Genomic DNA, 14690 nt, shown 5'->3' with positions numbered 1-14690 from the left:
CACAACTAAGAAGAACTGCGTGGACAGCCAAGCGAGAGAAAAAGGTGGAAGGAGACAGGGTGCATCCAGACAGCCACAAGGAGGAGGAACGGGGACCCTGGGGCTGGAAACGCAAAATGAGGGGCACTGGAGGTAGCAGGGAGAGGCCCCTGGCTGGCAGCGCTATGGGCTGCCTTAATATCCCTGGGGAATCCAAACAGTGGCTTCCAAAGGAGAGAGGAGGAGGAGGAGGAGGGGACAGGGCATGTGACACGGCCCGGGGCTTTAGGCCAACTGTCCCCCATGCTCTGGCTGTACACAGCCCTTCCCCAGGCCCGCCTGTCACTGACCTTCAGTGGCCCTGCTCAAGCCGCGAGGAGGGTGAGGGAAGCACGGGGACCCCTGGGAAAGAGGGGGGCGGGGGGCCTGGGGTCTGACTGCAGGAAGGATTTCCCAGAGACAACACAAACACGGCGAAGCAGCTGAGGCTGGAGTTTATTGCAGATGGCTGTGGTGGAGACGGGGAGAGGAGCGGCCCCCCGGCTGCGGGCTCCGGGCCGAGAAGCCCCCCCGGGGTAGGATCAGGAGCCCCGCGGGGTCGGAGATGGGCCGCAGCGGGCCCCGCCGCTCCGCTGCTCCGGGATGACGGCTCCGGGGACGCTGGGCTCGGGCGCTGGGCGGGTGCCCCGGGGCTCCGGAGGAGGGCCGGCCCCGCAGGGTGGGCGGGAGGTTACCCGGGTCCTGCGCCCCCCGCGGCCCCGGGCGCTCCTCCAGGCGTCGGGCGGCTCCCGGGGTCTCGGCGGCGGCGGCGGCGGCTCCGCGGCAGCTCGAGCTGGGGTCGCGGCCCGCCGGGGGCCCCCAGGAGGCAGGAGACGGCGGCGGGGGCGGGCGGCGGCGCGCCGGGGCGGGCGGCGCACGGCGGGAGCGGCGCGCTGGGCGCGGGGCCGCCGGGGCCCGCGGGGGGCCGCGCGGGGACCCAGATGAGACCGTAGTACACGGCGAGCAGCACGGCGGCCAGCGACACGCAGAGGAAGTAGGCGCAGACCGGGGCCAGGCGCAGCCACCGGCCCCGCGGGCCCTCGCTCAGTCCCGCGCCGCCCGGGCTCTCGCCGCCGCCGCCCACGCAGCTCGTGCCCCGCATCGCGGCTGCTCACTCCGCCCGCGCGGCCGCCCGCGAGGCCCCGCCCACGCCCGAGGCCCGCCCCCCCGCCCTGCGTGGCCACGCCCAGAGGGCGGGCCTCCCTATCCGTGGACACGCCCTTCCCGCCTCCGGCCAATCACCAAATGAAAGCCCTGACCCCACCTCCTCGTACCGGCCACGCCCCAAATCTTAATCCCGCCCCTTTCTGAAGCCCGGGGGCTTCGTCCCGTCTCCTCGCCGGTGCCTTTGGGTTTCCATCCGAGCCTGGCCACGTGCTCATTCCCGGCTGAGATTCCCTTCACAATCCGTCAGGCACTGTCCTCTCCAGCACTGAGCTGTCCTCCAGCCCTGGGACCCAGCCCCGGCCCAGAGCTGGGAACCCCATCTAAACCTGCTACCCGAAGCCCCGCCCATTCTTCTAGCCCCGCCCCCTTGATCTTAGGTCCTGCCCGCTTCCGTAGCCCCGCCCCCAGCAGCGGCACCCTGGGTTCCTCACCTCCTGCCACCCCAGGTGTTCAGTCTACCCTGGGCCTGCGGGGTTCCAGCTGCACCCCTCGCCCCAGCCAGGCCCCTGCCCCCTGCACCTCCAGCACCCACCCTCGCTCTCTCCCGCTCCCGGGGGCCCTGGGGTCTCAGTGGGTTCCTGGAAAGAGCACAGCCTGCAGAGCCAGTCACCCCCTCGGCCCGCCCCCTCCGCACCAGGCCCAGCAGCGTCTTCAGGAATTCGGGGTGGCCTGCGGAAGGGGGAGGGGAGCAGAGTCAGGGGGTGCGGGAAGGCCCCTTCACCCCACCTCTTCCACCACGGAAAAGCCCGCGAGCACAGCCACTGCCTGCCCGGCACTGCACGCACGGCACGGCACGGCACGCACTGCACGGCACGGCTGGAGAGCTCGCGGCGGCGCCGGGCAGTTCGGGTCCTTCCACGTCTGGCCTGTCCGGTCAGCGGCCGTGGGGCCGCACCGGGCCCCAGGGCTCACTCCACTCGCTGGGCAAGGCCCTGGCGCCGCCCCCTCACACTTAACCCTGTCCAGGCGGCAGCGGCAGAAGCAGAGGAGCGGGCAGCGGGTGCGGTTAGTGCGGGGCCTGGTGGTCCTGCGGGCGGGCGGGTGGCCGGGCAGGCCCGGTCAGCGGGCGGCCCCCGGGGGCGAAGCGGCAGCCACCACCCTGCAAAAACGCACCCTGCGGAAGTCCGTGATCTCGGTGGTCTCCTGGCCCTCGGGGCCCGCCTCTGGGGGAGAGAGGGGGCGCTCAGCGGTGAGGACAGCCTACCAACCCCCCCCCCACGAAGCAATATAACCCTGACTACAACTGGGGAGACGGGGTGAAGGGAGTTCACCGTCAGGCACCTAGTGGGCTCCGGCAGGGCCCAGCCCCCCAAACTGCCCTGGGAACCACTTCACAGTCCTAACCAGCCCCTCCCAAGCCAGCCTCGCAGAGCCCTCGCGCCCCCTCCTCCCAGACCATCAGCAGAGGGTCACCGCTTGAGCCTCTTGCTTCCACACTCAGGGAACCACAATCCCAACTCTGCATTTTGGGTCTTGCCCACTGGGCTGCACCCTAAAACCAATTCTGCTCATCCTAAACCAGCTACTCTGCCCCCCTCCTCCCGGAGGGCCTAGCCCCAGGAGCACCCTTTCTGACTTCCCAAAAGCCTCCTCGCACCATCCTTTGCCTTCGTTAGATGCCAGCCATGGAATTCCCACCTAGTCCTGGTACCTACTCCAGCCCCCCCCCACCTCTGGTCCCACAGTCCTCCCCACCCCCCTTCACCCCCACCACACCATGTGTCCCCCACCTGGAGTCGCCTCAGACCCCTCCTCTTCAGCTTTCGGGGCTCCTGGGAGGCTGGGCCCACTCTCCAGGGAGGCAGGTGCTGGAGGGTCGCCTCCTGGGGAAGGGGAGGCCCAGTCAAGCCCCCTCCCCTCCAAACAGCACTACACCGGGGGGGGGGGGGGGGGGGGGGGGGGAGGGCTGGGGAGCTGCTGGGGTTGAAGGACACACTGGGGGAAGGTCACTTGGAGATGTGAACTCTTTATTGGGGAGGTAGCAGCTCTGAACAAGCAGGGCAGGCTCTGGGAGCCGCCAGCCCCAGGGCCACCAGGGCAACGGGGCACATGGGGTGCTGGGGCCTGCCACACCCTTCATGCACACACAGCAGCCAGCTTCATGCATTCCCAGAAGGCCAGGCCTCACCAGGAGAGAGGGTGTCAGGCAGGTGGGCCCCCCGGGGAGACTTCAGCTCCATCTCCTCACCCCAGTCAGGCACGGGCTGGTGGCTGGTGAGTGTCGAGAAGGGGCTGGAAGGCGTGGCTGGGGCTGGGGAGAGCTCCTCGGGCTCCCCTGGCTCCTGGGGCTCCTCCAGTTCCTGGGGCTGCAGGGGCTGATGGGGCCTGGAAGGTGCTGGGTCAGCCTGGTCTGGGGTGGGGTCCCCTGTGGGCTCAGCCTCCAGGATCGAGTGGTCTTGGGCTTGGGCTTGCTCCGGTTCCTCAGTACCCTCTTCTTCCTCAGTTTCCTCCTCCTCCTCTTCATCCTCAGTCACGTCCTCACTCACATCCTCCCATTCTTCATCCTCCTCAACCCCGAGGTCCTCCTCCTCCTCCTGGCCCTCGTCCTCCTCGCCCTCATCCTCAGGCGGCCGGTGGACAGGGGCCTGGGTCTCGGGAGGCTGTGGGAACACAGGTGCATCAGGGACCTGCTGTGGGCCCTGGACACCCCCATATACACATACACCTGCTCCCCCCTTACCTGCACAGGGGGCTCCTGCGGGGCAGGGGACCCTGCTGCCTCTTTCATCTCCCAGCGGTCGTCGTGGTCACTGGAAGGGACAGAAAGTAGCTGAGGCCCAGGTGGGGGCCTCCTACCTCTCCCACTAAGGGACGGGGAGCAGGCAGTGGACCATGCTCGGGAAGGGCGGCCCCACCTGTAGGCACGGGGTGCTGCCTTGGCCGGGGGTCGGCTGTTCTTTCTTCTCCTGCGATTGCTGACCTCAGCTTTATGCTGTGAAAGAAATTCCCCAAATGTGGGGGGCTTTGGGGGCCGGGTCCAGGCCTGATCATCTAGGACAGAAGCCAGAAGAGGTTAGGAGAGAAGGGCGTGGCCAAAGCGTGTGCCCACCACCCTGGCAGCACAGTGGCTCTCTGGGGCCAGCCATGCGCACTCGGCACTCACCGTGACGGTGGGTAGCTTCATGGGAGTGCACAGGGGGCGGGCCGTCCTTGAACCTGGGAAAAGAGGAAGATGAGGGTCAGCAGGTGGTTGGGAAACTAGGCAACAGGCCAGGGTTAGAAATCAACCAGAAGGGCTCACTAATGGAACGAGGGACAGGATGGACCTACAGAGGAGAGGCAAACCTAATGTCAAAAATTCAGAACTTGCACCCCAAAATTCTTTACCAGAGACCATGGCAAAGGACAGGATGCTCCCCAGCTCCTGTCACGCTCACTTTACCACCTAAGTAGGTTCTCCCACCACACTTTCTCTGTCTCAGGGCCTTTGCATCTGCTGCTCCCAGAATAGTCTTCCCATGTCTCCTTTACCTGCGTGAGGCCTATCACCTAACTCCATGTCCTTCCTCTGCCTCATGTTCTTACAACCTATCCTAGGTGGTTTCACTTTGCCAGTGCACTCCAAGTTCATGAAGCCACAGCTGTATACCCATCCCTAGAACCCACAGAAGACAGCCTCACAATAGTACTGATGAAATCAAGGCACACACAGGAAAACACAAACAGTTCTTTCCAGGACCTCCTGCCCTCTCTCAGCTCTTTTGCTCAGGTGTTCTACCACTTAAGCCACAGCGCCACTTCTGGCTTTTTGGTGGTTAATTGGAAATGTCGCACAGACTTTCCTGCCCAGGCTGGCTTTGAACCACAATCCTCAGATCTCAGCCTCCTGAGTAGCTAGGATTACAGGCATGAGCCACCACTACCAGCTTCTTCCCTCATATTTAATTTTTAACTAATTAATTTGCCAGTCCTGGGCTTGAACTCAGGGCCTGGCACTGTCCCTAAGCTTCTTTTGCTCAAGGCTAATGCTCTACCACTTGAACCACAGCACCACTTCCAGCTTTTTCTGTGTATGTAGTACTGAGGAATCGAACCTAGGACTTCATGTGTGCTAGGCAAGCACTCTACCACTGGGCCACCTTCCCAGCCCTATTTTTTTAATCAAAAAAAAAAAAAATTTTGGTGGTCAGCTGTGGGGGTAGTTAATTGAAGATTAGAGTCTTGTAGACTTTTCTGCCCAGGCTGGCTTTGAACCGCAGTCCTCAGATCTCAGCCTCTTGAGTAGCTAGAATTACAGACATGAGCCACTGGCTCATCCTTAACCCAGAGAACATTTCATCAAAAGGTCAGCTACAGTTTCTGTGCAACAAACTAGCTCACAAACCCCCAAAAAGGGCTCCCCAAGCCAGGCAAAGAAATAGAATTTCTTCTCCTTTAGCCAGAGCCCATGGAAAAGGATTACAGTGCATGACAAGCCCCAGCAGTGCAGACAGGGTGGGCTGAAACGTAGTCAGCTCTTCCAAAAGCTTCTGCCAGGCTGACACTCTTTTTTTGGGGGGGAAGAAGGGGGTCTGGTCGTGGGGCCTGAACTCTGGGCCTGGGCGCTGTCCCTCAGCTCTTCAGCTCAAGGCTAGCGCTCTACCACTTGAGCCACAGCGCCACTTTTGGCTTTTTTCTTCTTGTTTATATGGTGCTGAGGAATCGAACCCAGGGCCTCAGGCATGCAAGGCAAGCGCTCTACCACTGAGCCACCTTCCCAGCCCCCAGGCTGACACTCTTGACAGCCTTGCTGCAAGTCTGGTGGGATGCTTCCTGAGACAGACTTAAGGACAGGACACTGGAAGGAGGCCAGGTGAAGCTGGGAGCTGTGTGGGGCTCCAGGATAGAGGGGCCAGGCCATGGGTAGGGGTGAGGCCATTGCCACTATGGGCAATGCCCCACCACCAAAGACATCCACGTGTGGCCAAGGTCACCCCCCACTGGCTACCAGGACAGCCAATATCAGGATAGGTGTCTCCCCGAGTGACCACTGTCCTCGGCCTCAACCCTTTAATGAACCCACATGGAATGTGTTCACCCAGAAGGTTCCAGAAAAGCCTACGAAGGGATATCAATAAGGACCGGCTCCAGGTGCCGATGGCTCACACCTCTAATACTAGCTTCTTGGGTGGCTGAGATCTGAAGATCGCAGTTCAAAGCCAGTCCAGGCAGGAAAGGCTATGAGACTCTTTATCTTCAACAAACTACTCAAAAAACTGGAAGTGGCACTGTAGCTCAAGTGGTAGAGCACTTGCCTTCACTGAAGAGCTGAGGGACAGCGCCCAGGCCTAGAGTTCAAGCCCCACAACTAACCAAAAAAAAAAAAGGACCTGTAACCTGAGGCTTTGCCCTCTCCATCTCTGGGGCCTTGGAAGTTCTCATGCCTGCAGCCTGTGCTGTAGACACAGACTGGACGCCTGCGCTCCACCAGCCTGGGAAGCTGCATCCGGGGACCCTGAGCTCAATGTCTCAGCCATAGGAACCACCACCCTGCAGGAAAGCCTCCGGGAGCCATCCATCATATACCCCAGGCCGAAGGGGCAGCGAAGACTCACATGCGGTCTGTCTTCTCCGCGTCCCACTCGCGCCGCCACTGGCCCGTGGGCTTGCGGTGTCGCTGCAGCCGCTCCTGGTCTATCTTCTCCCGCTCCTGCTTCCAGCGCAGGTACTCTGAGCGCTCTCGGCCGGTCATAGACAGTGTCATGTCGCCAGCCCCGCCCAGGCCAGCCCGGCGGCCCTGCTCCCGGTCATACACAGTCATCGCCTGTCCCCACTGCCCGCCCTGGCCCCCCAGACACCCAAGTGGATGCCAGATGCATACAGGGAAAGGTGACAAGTGATGGCACCAGCAGGTGGCCTCCTAGAGGTCCCCCCATCTGTGCTGGGCAGTGCCCTGCCCTCACCCAGCTGTGCCCACCCCCTAGATTTTCACCCATGCCTCCTATGGGCCAGCTCCAGCAGGGAGGAGCTTTGCCTTAAACTGATGCTCAGCCACCAAAATAGTGCCTGGGGCCGGGGGCTCGGTGACAAGGAAAAGGTCTATATGCCCAAATTAAAATGACAGTCAGGGCTGGGAAGGTGGCTCAATGGTAGAGCGCTTGCCTTGCATGCTCGAGGCCCTGGGTTCGATTCCTCAGCACCACATAAGCAAAAAGAAAAAAGCCGGAAGTGGTGCTGTGGCTCAAGTAGAGCGCTAGCCTTGAGCTGAAGAGCTGAGGGACAGTGCCCAGGCCCAGAGTTCAGGGCCCACGACCGGACCCAAAAAAATAAAATAAAATAAAATGACAGTCAGGGCTGGGAAGGTGGCTCAGTGGTAGAGCGCTTGCCTTGCATGCCTGAGGCCCTGGGTTCGATTCCTCAGCACCACATAAGCAAAAAAGAAAAAAGCCAGCCGGGCGCTGGTGCCTGACGCCTGTAATCCTAGCTACTCAGGAGGCTGAAATCTGAGGATCGCGGTTCAAAGCCAGCCTGGGCAGGTCTCCGTGAGACTCCTATCTCCAATAAGCCACCAGAAAACCGGAAGTGGCGCTGTAGCTCAAGTGGTAGAGTGCTCGCCTTGAGCTGAAGAGCTTAGGGACAGCGCCCAGGCCCAGAGTTCAAGCCCCACGACCGACATAAAAAAAAAAAGAAAAAAGCCAGAAGTGGCACTGTGGCTCAAGTGGTAGAGCGCTAGCCTTGAGCTGAAGAGCTCAAGGGACAGCGCCCAGGCCCCACAACCAGACCCCCCCCCCCCAAAAAAAAAAAATGACAGTCAGGTGCCAGTGGCTCACCCCTGTCATCCTAGCTACTCAGGAGGCTGAGATCTAAGGATCGGCGGTTCAAAGCCAGCCTAGGCAAGAAAGTCCGTGAGACTCTTATCTCCAATGAACCACCAGAAAACCAGAAGTGGAGCTATGGCTCAAGTGGTAGAGCTTTTGAGCTGAAGAGCCCAGGCCCAGAGTTCAAGCCCCATGACCAACAAAAAATAAATAAATCATAAATAAACTAAAATGGTGCCTGACACTCCTTCGTGCCTGGTAAATAACAGGAACATCACATCAGTAAGAAGACACTCCCAAACCAGGCCAAACTGTATGAATGCAGAAGTGGGGAGGGGGGGAGCACCCACCTCTCTCTCTCCCCCTCTCCCACCCTCCCATTCCCTAGCCCAGCCTTCGCCTACCCCTGCCCTCCTAGGACACAATCCCAGCTCAGAGCCAGCCCCGCTCTGCCCAGAAACCTAATGACCTGGATGCCCGGGTGAGCACTGCAGAGCCCCCGCTGCTGGCACCCACCTGCCGCTCCTGTTCCAGGCCGCAGCGCACCCGCTCAAAGTCGGTGCCCCCCCAGTTGCGCCCGTGACGGCGGCTGCCCTCCCGACGGTCCCGCTCAGGCTCCTCCGGGGGTCCACTGCGACGTCGGGGGTCGTCCAGAAAATTCCGCACTGGGTTTGGTTCCAGCACCCCTTCCTGTGACACAGTGGCAGGGTTGGCAAGGGAGCCCAGGCCCAGGGGCCCAGCGCTCTGCCCACCCTGGCCCACAGCACTGACCCGCTGGTTCCGCTCGTACTCGGCGATCTTCTCCATCTCCTCGTTCATCTTCTCAATGTTCTGTCGGCGTCGCTTTTCCCACTCCTGGGGGACAGAGAGGGTGCCAGGCATCAGGAAGGACCACTTACGCAGGGGGAGGGGACCCAGCCCAGTGCACTGGGTCCCCTCAGGACATCACCCATCCCTGTCACCTTGTCCCTTCACAAGGAGGTCAATCTGACAGTCTGGCAAACAGCTGAAGTTGCAGGGATCAGTGCCACAGTCACCTGGGAGGAAGGAGCTGCCTGGAACCCGCCCTCCCTTTCCCAGAAGAGCTGGGCCCTTCCCAGCAGGCGGCCAGGGGCGGCGGGTGTGGCCTCAGTCCTCACCTCCCTAGGTGGACACCAAGAGCCCACATTCATCTGGACCACATCCGCCAGGGCAAAGGGCCTACCACAGGTGCCCCAGGGTGACGTCATCCATCCCTCCACCCACCACTGCCCCTCCATGAAGTTCAGCCTTTTTTTGTTTTGTCTTTTCGGTCATGGGGCTTGAACTTTGGGCCTGGGTGCTGTCCCTCAGTTCTTCAGCTCAAGGCGAGAACTCTACCACTTGAGCCACAGTGCCACTCCTGGTTTTCTGGTGGTTCACTGGAGATAAGAGTCTCAAGGTCTTTCCTGCCTGGGCTGGCTTTGAACTGAGATCCTCAGATCTCAGCCTCCTGAGTAGCTAGGATGACAGACATGAGCCACCGGTGCCTGGCTCCACTTATTTTATTTGGGCTTTTTTTAGAAACATTCCTCCCATGCAGCCTGGACTCTCTAGAACTCTCCATCTCCCGCTGGGAACACTACACCAGCCAGGAGGGGAAGGAACGAGTGCTCAGTGTGGAGGACTAAGATGCAAAAAATGGCAGCTTCCACCTTCCAACCTCCTACCTTCGATCTGCGGTCAGAGGTTGAAGCGTCTCCTGCTCCTGAGAGATGAGGGGAGCCCCGACCCCGGCCCCTCTGGCCTCGGCCTCCAGCCCTTCGAGGCTGCTCCCCAGAACTGTCTTCCCAGCCATGGGATCCCCGGCCCAGGCTTGCCCGACCTCCCTGCCGTAGGGGAGGCCGACCTCCCCTGCTGGCCCCTGAGGGCCGAGGGGCTCCAGGAGACCTCCGAGGGGGGCCCAGGCTCTTCTCCTGGAAGAGGAGGAGGGAGAAGCACTGTGACAGGGCAGGGAGAAAAGGATAGGGCGGGGGGGAAGGGGCAGTCAGGCCCCCTCAAGTCTGGGCAGCTAGACCCTCCCAATCCTTGGATGGCTCACCACGTCCACCACCGCATCCTCCTTCTCTAGTGAGCGGCCCTTCCGGGGTGCTGTGACGGCTACCCCCTCCAGTTCAGCCTTCTTCCTGTCCTCCTCGATCTCCTGCAAGTAGCACTGGGAGTCAGGGCTCCATCCACCAGCTGCACTCCTGCAGCTCCTGAGAGTTCCTGAGTGTGGCCCCAGCCTTTCTCAGAGCTGAGCCCAGCATATGCCCCACCAACCAGTCTGGCAACCTCCTCCCCCCTCCCCCCCAGCAGCCCACAGCCTTCACTTCATCTTATCCTGGCCTTCTCACTGTGAACAAACCAGGCTCAAACCTGCCGCAGGACTTTTGCACCAGCTGTTCAATCTGTTTGTTTGTTTGTTTGTCAGTCATAGGGCTTGAACTCTGGGCCTGTGTGCTGTCTCTCAGCTCTTCAGCTTAAGGCAGGAGCTCTACCACTTGAGCTATAGCACCACTTCTGGTTTTCTGGCTTTGAACCGCGATCCTCAGATCTCAGACTCCTGAGTAGCTAGGATTACAGGCTTGAGCCACTGGCGCGAGGCTCGCTCTGTCCTTTCACCCCATGCCACCACACTCAGATCTCAACTCAAATGTCCCCTCTCAGGGAGAGGGTGTCCCTTGCTGCCCGGCTCTGCACCCATCGGTACACTCGCTTCCAGATGCATCCCCAAGGCTACATTGCCACCCGGCATGCGATATGCTTCAGAGGTTTCAATGAATGAACACGTGACGAATGAGTCAATGAAGCCCACACCTCTTCCCAGGGCCCACCCCAACACACACCAACTCTTGGGCCTACCCTCCTCCCTCTCTCCCTCCACAGCCCAGCTGAGCCTGGCATTTCTTCCTTGCTTTCTTGTCTCCAGTGGTCACCTCCTCCCATCCACCACACAGCAACCAGAGGACAGTCCCCAAAAAGCTATTGAGTTGGGTTCGCTTCTGCCAAAGCTCTCCATGACACCCTAACACCCTTGGAACCCAGGGCCTACTTGCCCTTCCCTCCCCCCACTAAATCTCTACATCAGTTTCCCAAACTGAGGGCCTCAACTTGAAACTCCAGCCTGCTCTCCAATCCAAACCTGTGTCTATACTATTTCCTTTATCTGAACTGTTCCCCTCTCCTTTGCGACTGTCTGCTATCTACTCACTCATCAGGCCTCTGCACCTCCTCTTCCAGGAAGCTCTCCCTAAAATACCCCTAGGCTAGAGGGGACAGTGCCCTCTGCCCTCCCCTGAAATCCCTCATCCCAGCCATGCCCACGGGGTACCCTGGAGATTGACACCAACTGAGGGCAGGATTGTCTCCCTGCCCGTGGAGCCCTGGAAGGAAAGCCTGAGGCCTGTCAGTCACAGCTGATCCTAGGCACCCTCTCAGCCAGGGAGCCAGTGAGCAGTTGTGATGAATGAATGAGAGATGGGATGAAGGAAGGATGCCAGGCCAGGCCTACGGCACTCATCCCAACAGTGATAGTGAGCCATGAGAAGCTTGTAAGGAAGGGAGAGGTGAGAAAAACTCACTGCGGGGAGGAGAGGGGGTGGGGTCTCCCAGGATGGGGCTAGGGCACCTGGTAGCGCCGGATGAGGGCCTCATTCTTCCGCCGAAGGGCCTCGATCCTCTTGTCCAACTCTGAATCCTTCTCCTCCTTGGATTTCAAATCCAGCGTGGCTGCCTGAGATCAGCAGGTGGTTGAGGGATGGAAGGAGAGTCCTAAGTGGCCAAGGCTCCTCAATCCAAGCTCTCACCCTCCCACATCTCCCTCCCATGCTCAATATAGCCTGCCCACTTCCCAGCTCACCATTTGGCTGGCTGAGCCAGGGTCCCAGTAAGCTGCTTCACAGAATCTGGATCACCACTGAGGGCTCCTGAGGATAGAGGATCAGCAAACTAAAGCCAGCAGTACCCCAAATCAGCTCCATTCTTTCCTTAACTAGAGCTCCTCACACCCACAGGCACAAAAACACCTATAACCCAAGACAATTCTAGCCCTCACTCCCATTCCCTTTCCTGGGCAACGGTGACTCCACCCCTTTGCCTTTTGTTCCACCCAATTTTAAACTCTCACCATGCTACTAGCTATGCCTGCCCAGCCTGTAAGGGCACATTTAGCACAGAACCAGATCTCAAGAGAGCTACACCCCTTAGCCAGGAGCTCATGCCTGTAATCCTAGCTACTCAGGAGGCTGAGATCTGAGGATCGTAGTTCAAAGCCAGCCCGGGCAGGAAAGACCGTGAGACTCCTATCTCTAATAAACCACTAGAAAACCAGAAGTGGCGCTGTAGCTCAAGTAGTAGAGCGCTCGCCTTGAGGTGAAGGGTACAGGGACAAGGCCCAGGCCCAGAGTTCAAGCCCCATGACTGACCAAAAAAAAAAGAGAGAGAGAGAGAGAGAGAGAGAGAGAGAGAGAGAGAGAGCTACCTACACCCCTTCCTCCCAAGCTGCACATCAGCTTCTAGAAGTAAGGCAGAGCAGTTCACAGGAAAGGAGGCCTGGGAAATGTGACCCTGGATTCAGAGATAAATATTAATGAACAGCTTGGTTCAGCCCACACAGGAAGCCTGACAACAGTGTTTCCCACCTGCTACTTATCTTCCCTGGAAGCCAGGAATCAGGGGATCTCAGCTGGAGGCCAATCTGAGTAGAAAAATTTGGGAGACTACAGCTCCAAAATCACTAGCAACCTAGGCACAGTGGCTCACACCTGTAATCCTAACTTCTTGGGAGGCTGAAATTTGAGGTTCCCAATTGGAAGCCAGCCCAAGAAGGGAAATCTCTAAGCCTATTATCACCAAAAAGCCTGGAGAGAAGCTCTGGCTCAAGTGGTACAGGACTACTCTTCAACAACAACAAAAAACCCTACAAAAACAAAAAGTAGGCTGGTGGCTCACGCCTGTCATCCTAGCTACTCAGGAGGCTGAGATCTGAGGATCACGGTTCAAAGCCAGCCCGCGCAGGAAAGTCCATGAGATTCTGATCACCAGTAAATCACCAGAAAGCCGGAAGTGGCGCTGTGGCCAGGTGATTTGAGCGCTCCCCTTGAGCTGAAGAGCTGAGGGACAGCACCCAAGCCCAGAGTTCAAGCCCCACGACCGACAAAAAAAGAAAAATAAGCTACGGGACAGCACCCAGGCCCTGAGGATCGCCCAGGCCTAGTTGTGCACTGTCCTTTCCTAGCTCTGCCTTACTAGTACTTTCTTGGCCACCATCTTTCGTCCTCGAGTTCTTTTTTTGCGACAATGTCATGGACCGAGTACCTAGAAGCAGATCGAATATGGACCAAACATGGCCTCCCAGTGAACCCTACACTGGCTATCCGGGACCAAACTTCCGGAGGAGCAACCCGGCTTCCAGCACCGACCTTCCACCCCGCTGGGAACCACGCGGCCACGGCCCCGCCCCCCGGCGAGCACCAAACTTCATAACCACGCCCAGCCCGCCATACATCTGGCCACGCCCACACGCTGGCGTGATTAAACTGACCCGGCTACAGACTCCCCAGTCGGGCCCCCCGACCACGTCCAACTCGTACCCTGGCTCCCAAGGCAACAGCCCAACCCGCCTCTGCTTTGCGAGTTATTGCTCTGGCCCCGCCCCCAGGCCGCCTCTCATTTGTCCGGCCAATTCCCCTCCCCGGTCACGCCCCCTTACACCAGCCTGGTCCAGTCAGCGCCTAGCCCCGCCCACAGGCTCCACCCCCCCAGCAGCCCAGCGAGAATCCTGGCCCCGCCCCTCTCCTCCCTCCACACACCCCACTCACACCCCGCTCCCCCCGCTCCCCCCCCACACACACATACCCTGTGCTTACACTCCTGGCCTTCACCTCAGGCCCGCGGATCCGCCCCTGATTTCCAGGCCAACCTGCAGAATCTACAACCGGTCAGGGACAACTTTCTCGCCCCGCCTCTAGCACTTGCGGCCACCGTCCGGCCTCCACCCCTAGCACTTCACTGGAGCTCTGACCCCGCCCCTCCCGCCGGGCACACCCTTAGGCCCCGCCCATAACTGACACCCCGCTCGAGGCCCCGCCCACGCGCCAACGTCCAGCCCCGCCAGCGCCCTTCCAGCTGCCCACGTGGGCGTCCTGGCCCCGCCCCCCACAGAGAAAGCTGACCCCGCCCCCGCGCGTGCTCCCGGTTTTCTCACGTGAAGCCTCAGGCTCCGCCCTCTCTGGGCGCGCTCCCGGCCCACCTCCCCCGGTCACCTCTCCCGGAGACCCCCACGGCGTCCGTGACTCCGGCTCTCGGTCTGCCTCCGCGTCCGCAGCTCCCGGGCCGCGCGCGTCACTTCCTGCCCGCACCACATGACGAGGGGGAAAATAAAGAAGGTCACTTCCGGTCCGACCGGCCCGCTTCCGGGAGCCTTAAAGGGATCGCCACCCCGCTAGTGGAAGTGAGAAGCAGCACAGCTGGTACACTTAGGTACTTTGACTGCTTCCTCCTGACACCGAACCCCAAGAATTAGTTCGTCTTCTGCCTTCACGAGGAAAGACACAACTGTGGGAGTTGCCTCACAAGAGGGGCAGCAGCGTGCCAAGGCCTGTGGGCGAGAGTGGGTGTGTCTTGAGTGAATGAAGCCATGACACACTATAGACTCCAGGCCCGACACGTTGTTCGTCCTCAATAAATGGAGATCTTTATTATGACTTCTAAGAAGACAAGATTTCTGCAGCAAGAGTTAGTTCACGTTCATTTATACTGGACAGTAAA

At 60.0% G+C, this 14690-nt stretch overlaps 2 protein-coding genes across 9 annotated transcripts; both read right to left on the bottom strand.

Annotated features, from left to right (window-relative positions):
* Positions 1 to 457: 457 nt before the first annotated feature.
* On the bottom strand, positions 458 to 1163 carry LOC138814356 (putative transmembrane protein INAFM1). The gene has a single exon (XM_070003328.1). The coding sequence runs from the start codon at positions 1118 to 1120 to the stop codon at positions 710 to 712; it is 411 nt and encodes a 136-aa protein (XP_069859429.1). The 5' UTR covers positions 1121 to 1163; the 3' UTR covers positions 458 to 709.
* Positions 1164 to 1732: 569 nt separating this feature from the next.
* Positions 1733 to 14269, bottom strand: LOC138814291 (coiled-coil domain-containing protein 9-like). 8 transcript variants are annotated; one of them, XM_070003320.1, is made up of 15 exons: positions 13779 to 13943; positions 11782 to 11848; positions 11551 to 11655; positions 9982 to 10083; positions 9611 to 9856; positions 8694 to 8777; positions 8439 to 8612; positions 6720 to 6901; positions 4289 to 4341; positions 4041 to 4176; positions 3866 to 3935; positions 3374 to 3785; positions 2916 to 3008; positions 2299 to 2348; positions 1733 to 1854 (listed from the first exon to the last, which is right to left on the bottom strand). In XM_070003320.1, exons 2-15 carry the CDS (start codon positions 11782 to 11784, stop codon positions 1837 to 1839), a joined length of 1728 nt encoding a protein of 575 aa, XP_069859421.1. In that variant the 5' UTR covers positions 11785 to 11848; positions 13779 to 13943; the 3' UTR covers positions 1733 to 1836. The 8 variants fall into 8 exon arrangements, with proteins under 8 accessions (XP_069859421.1, XP_069859400.1, XP_069859408.1 ...); XM_070003299.1 differs by lacking the exon at positions 1733 to 1854 and adding an exon at positions 14186 to 14215 and having other exon boundaries at positions 2230 to 2348; positions 13779 to 13851; XM_070003307.1 differs by lacking the exons at positions 1733 to 1854; positions 13779 to 13943 and adding an exon at positions 14186 to 14269 and having other exon boundaries at positions 2230 to 2348.
* Between the last annotated feature and the right edge of the window lie 421 nt (positions 14270 to 14690).

The sequence above is a fragment of the Dipodomys merriami genome, unplaced genomic scaffold, assembly GCF_024711535.1.
Source record: "Dipodomys merriami isolate MVZ:Mamm:240054 unplaced genomic scaffold, mDipMer1.0.p SCAF_106, whole genome shotgun sequence".
NCBI lineage: Eukaryota > Metazoa > Chordata > Mammalia > Rodentia > Heteromyidae > Dipodomys > Dipodomys merriami.
This window is presented reverse-complemented; position numbering and strand designations above follow the sequence as displayed.

Coding starts and splice junctions, on each gene's coding strand:
- LOC138814356 (XM_070003328.1), bottom strand. CDS start 1,120: ATGCGGGGCACGAGCTGCGTGGGCGGCGGCGGCGAGAGCCCGGGCGGC.
- LOC138814291 (XM_070003307.1), bottom strand. Junction 4,177..4,288: donor TGAAGCTACCCACCGTCACG/GTGAGTGCCGAG, acceptor CTTCTGTCCTAG/ATGATCAGGCCTGGACCCGG. Junction 3,936..4,040: donor GCAGCACCCCGTGCCTACAG/GTGGGGCCGCCC, acceptor TGTCCCTTCCAG/TGACCACGACGACCGCTGGG.